The 4,822-nt window shown below is 42.8% G+C and overlaps 1 protein-coding gene across 6 annotated transcripts in view; it reads left to right on the top strand.

Annotated features, from left to right (window-relative positions):
- Positions 1-4,822, top strand: part of wdfy3 (WD repeat and FYVE domain containing 3) — a 117,825-nt gene that overhangs the window by 37,842 nt on the left and 75,161 nt on the right. For all 6 annotated transcript variants that reach the window (XM_013910218.1, XM_013910219.1, XM_013910215.1 and 3 more), the window contains exons 5-8: positions 1,768-2,007; positions 2,420-2,612; positions 3,219-3,405; positions 3,874-4,040. In XM_013910218.1, coding sequence (XP_013765672.1) covers positions 1,768-2,007; positions 2,420-2,612; positions 3,219-3,405; positions 3,874-4,040 — 787 coding nt within the window. The remainder of the gene's footprint in view (positions 1-1,767; positions 2,008-2,419; positions 2,613-3,218; positions 3,406-3,873; positions 4,041-4,822) is intronic.

The raw sequence follows: 4,822 nt of genomic DNA on the forward strand, positions 1-4,822 counted from the left end.
ACACACACACACACACACACACACACACACACACACACACACACACACACACACACACACACACACACACACACACAGTACAACTGTGGAAAACACTCAGTGAACACACACCTCAGGCCCTTATAGCTGAATCTGAAACACTGAATCACAGCACAACAGAACACCCATTTACCAAAGTCACCCTTAAAGCAGCATTTTTATCTTTGTCCTGCTGCTGCTGTGTAGCTCTTTATTTTAGGTTGATATAAAGTGATTCTATATGAATGTGGAAAAAATGAATCATGTTCCTTTTAGACTGAAAGGGGAATATGCAACATACAGTTGGATCCATGCGTTATTAGACATTTACTTCATTGTTGTTGTTTTGCCTCTGCAGACACAGTCGAGGTGTGTTTGACGTTCACGCTTTCAGCTTCATTTAAAGTGGAAGCTGATTGCTCACATTTAAGGAACAAGAGATCAGAGTATTTCAAAAATGATTTTAGAAAAATAGTATTTGTTTTTTTTTATTTTTAAGTGATTTAAGCAAAAACATAATCGGGTGAAACAAAAGGGGGGGGGAATACGCAATTACAAATACAAACAACGAATAAATAAATACCTCAGGGTTCTTGTATGTAATGGTTGAATAAGTGAATGAAAACTCTTTAAGCTATTCAATATAGCAGCATGTAAGTGAACACAAGCCAGTTTCCGTCATTCTGTTCTGATAGGCTGCTGTCATCGATGACACACTTCCTAATTTGAAGTGTGAATCTTAAGAAATAAAGTGCCAATATTGTGCAGCAGTAGTGACACAGCAGAAGTCTAGTGTAAGCACAAGTAGGCTGGGTTGTGTTTTCCCTGGAAGTTTTAAGTGGAAGTATAAAATAGCTGCTTCACACAAATCAACTTAACCTCGTAACTCTACTTAAAGCCCTGCTTTTCCACCCACAGCAGTTATTTCCAATGAATGTTTGCTGTCCCTGTCATAGAGAGTGCAGCGAGCGGACGCTCGGTTTACATTTGGGTCGCACATCACCGCCTGCTAGTATCTCCTCCTTCGTAGCCTGGTTTTACTTAGTCTCAAAGCGCTTTACACTACATTCATCCACCCATTCACACACAAGCTACATTGTAGCCACAGCTGCCCTGGGGCGCACTGACAGAGCCGAGGCTGCCGGACACTGGCGCCATCAGGCCCTCTGACCACCACCAGTAGGCAAGCATGGGGTTAGTATTTGGCAGCCTGGGATCCAACCACCGACCTTCTGATTAGTGGCTGACCTGCACCTGAGCTACAGCCACCCGTACATTAGAAGATTTATATTTTCTGAATTTGCAAAATAAGAATTAAGCATCCAGAATGTGGCTGAGTAGAAGAAAATAGCAGAACTAGAAATGCATAGAAAAAGTAAAGAACAGGTCGTTGAATAGAACCACCACTGCTGTTCATGCTCTTATCCAGCAGTGTTGTATATTGTAAGATTAGCATTTCTCTAGCTAATGCTATCCCTCACTGCACCTCTGTACAAGGTCTTTGTGATTGGGAAGCAAACACGTTAGACTCCACTAAAAAAAGTTAGTGGCCCTTCGGTTTGTGTTATTTTGTGACTTTGGTGTCTTAGTGGGTTACTTCAAATACAAACGAATGTGTTGAATCAGCTCAACTTTAATAAAGTGACAAATAAAGGCTGGAACATTATGAGTATAGCCTGAGTATAGCCCTGTATTCCTGAACTGTGTTGGGAAATAAAATGTTATCCCCTTTTCTCTGCCCCTCAACAGAAAACTGTGGACTGCATGACGACCATGTCTGTGCCCTCCACGCTCGTCAAATGCCTCTACTTGTTCTTTGACCTGCCCCACATGGCCGAAGCACCCGTAGGCCCCACGTCACAACCGCCACAACCACTACCACCACCACCACCACCACCCAGCCAAGAGAAGACGCCAGGGCAAGGGCACACCCAACCCGAGCTGCCCCTGGCTGACCGTAGGGCGCTCCTCCAGAAAGTCTTTGTCCAGGTAAAAAGACAACAGTGTCAGCTGTTACACTCCAGACTAAGAGCCTCTATCAGCTTGCTTTATGTTTAAAACCTTCACACAAAGAATAATTGAAACATTTAAACATCGTCAAAAATGTTTGTGTTTGAATTGTGGAGCAAAAAATGTCTGCGTGGAGAGTCTGTAGCAGATCAGAGGATTATAACACGGTTATTGGCTTATTTTGATATTTTAAATCTATTTGTTCACTGATAAAAAGACTCGAGGTTCTGCCTCCCATAAAGACTTTAATCCTGAAACAGCCTGCGTCACAAACACAGTCGTATCTCCGTGTCAAAAGACTCGGGCTTGTGTTGTTTTTTCAGCAGCTTATTTTGTTGTTTTTACCCAGAACTTAAAAAAAATAATAATAATTTCGTTTCCACTTGTGCAGATCCTGGTGAAGCTCTGCACATTTGTGTCTCCAGCGGAGGAGCTGGCCCAGAAGGATGACCTGCAGTTACTGTTTAGTGCCATCACCTCCTGGTGTCCTCCTCACAACCTGCCCTGGAGGAGGAGTGCTGGCGAGGTGCTCACCACCATCTCCCGACACGGCCTCAGCGTCAACGTGGTCAAATACATCCACGGTACGTACAAACGCACCGTCCGCAAAGGACATCTGTTTCTGGAAGTAACCGTCTTCCAAACCACATCTGGAGGTGCATTTTTGCTCTGAAATATTAGAAAATGTGAACCAGTCCACACACAAATTCTACAGCTTAATAACAAAAAACACATTGTGAGAATACTGCTGAACAAAACAGGGAAGCTTGTTTTCTACCACTTTTAAAACAGATAATTTACAGTTCACAGCCTGTAAAGCTCCAGAGGGTTGCCTAATTACAATTTGTTGTGAGATTTGTGCAATGATTTATGTGACACTAAGTAAAACCATTATTTTTAATGTGATTTATTATTAAAGCTTGGTTGTTCCTGTTATTATTGTGTATTGTTTAAGTTAAAGAAGAAAAACCCTGAAGCTTTTGTCTTTCAGCATTAAAAAAGCTGTTACAGCAGCACAGATCTGTCTGAAGCTGTTTCTTTGTCCATCTGATGCATTTTTGTTTCACTTCCTATAAATCTAAGATCAAGGGAAAGCTCTTTATGTCCTTAATAATTCCCATACATTCTGTCACAGAAATTCCTTACAGATTGCATTTCTTTGTCTCTAACACCCCCTCTTCGGTTTACAGAGAAGGAATGCTTGGCTACATGTGTTCAAAACATGCAGCAGTCAGACGATCTCTCCCCTCTGGAGATCGTTGAGATGTTTGCCGGCCTCTCCTGCTTCCTCAAAGACTCCAGCGACGTGTCGCAGACCCTGCTGGACGATTTCCGAATGTGCCAGGGTTACACCTTCCTCTGCGACCTCATGCTCAGGTACAGCTTAGGTCTTCCTTCCTGCAGTTCATCACAGGGTTTTAAAGTCCAACTAGAGCGATTGGTGACCCCTGGTATGAATTACCCAGTGAGTGCAAAAGTGGCAGCTGGAGGTTGCTATTTGAAATCAGTTGCACAGAGGGTGCTGGACAGAAACCGTCCCTGTGACTTCTTTGTTTGCTAGCAAATTGCTACAGTTGTCCATAGTTTGCATGGAAGACACCAACAACTTGTCATCCTACGCTCATGAATGTGCAGTCTGCTACCAAACACAGCATTCACAAGGCTTTTGCGGCCTGTTTCACCTAGCAACCCCCAGCAACCACTTGGCAACCATTCAGGGATTTACACCTTTTTCTCTGGTGACAGTAGCTACCAAGAATTCAACAGCCTCTGGATGTTTGTGACTGAGACCTTATTTACTTTATGTTGTGTGAAGATTGATGTAACTTCTTCTTGTGCATCCAGACTGGAACAGGCCAAGGAGGACGAATCAAAAGATGCTTTGAAGGACCTGGTCAACCTGGTCACCTGTCTGTGCACGTATGGGGTGACGGAGTTGAAGCCTGCTGGCTTGACAACCGGCGCCCCCTTCCTGTTGCCTGGATTTGTTCTCCCACAACCTTCTGGGAAAGGTATGTTAGATGCAACTGTGGCTCATCATTAAATCTGTCATAAGTTTTATAATGAGCAAGACTTCAGAGTAAAACACAGATGTGCAAATGATGCACTTGGATTAGAGCCTCCACGATTCAAAGTTGTATTCAGTCTTACACTCATCTAGAGGTGATTCATAACAATCTTCCATTGGTGTCCTCTAAGGAAGAAATCAAGGACACATTTAAATAAAGTGTTGAAACAGCGACACTGTTCTAACAAACCAGTGATTTTCAGCTTAAGTCTACACAGTAGCACCAGCCTGATTTTCCCAGAAGCTCTAAAACAAAAAAAGGGATTACTTGTGAAAAAGTCTACATTTCTACCCCCATCCCCATCACTGAAATGACTGATGGGTGCTTCATCCCAGTAAGATTAACCTGTTGACAGACGCCATAATTCCTCTGTCGCCTTTGACGTTGCTGGAGATAAATGACTGAAGCCTCTTTCATGCAAACAGAACAGGCTCATCCTGATTGTGGAAAGATTTAAACGTATTTATTTTTTCATGCACCTGAGGAACGCCATCGTACTTTTTCTGACCCACATGTACATGCTTGCCAAACAGTAGTTAAGCCGCTTACATATACATCAATACAACAAAGCCCAAAATAAAGAATTCAAATAATTCAGACTAAAACTCTGAAGCTGTTGGATTCATTTTAAAACCTTGACATTTCTGTTTTGACCAATGCTGCGTGTAAAGACTGACCCGACACGTGTTGTATGCTTGCGAGCTGTTTGTTGAAGCACCACACAC

This window comes from Pundamilia nyererei, unplaced genomic scaffold, assembly GCF_000239375.1.
Source record: "Pundamilia nyererei isolate P.nyererei 1_Seehausen unplaced genomic scaffold, PunNye1.0 scaffold00038, whole genome shotgun sequence".
In the NCBI taxonomy this organism is placed as follows: Eukaryota; Metazoa; Chordata; class Actinopteri; order Cichliformes; family Cichlidae; genus Pundamilia; species Pundamilia nyererei.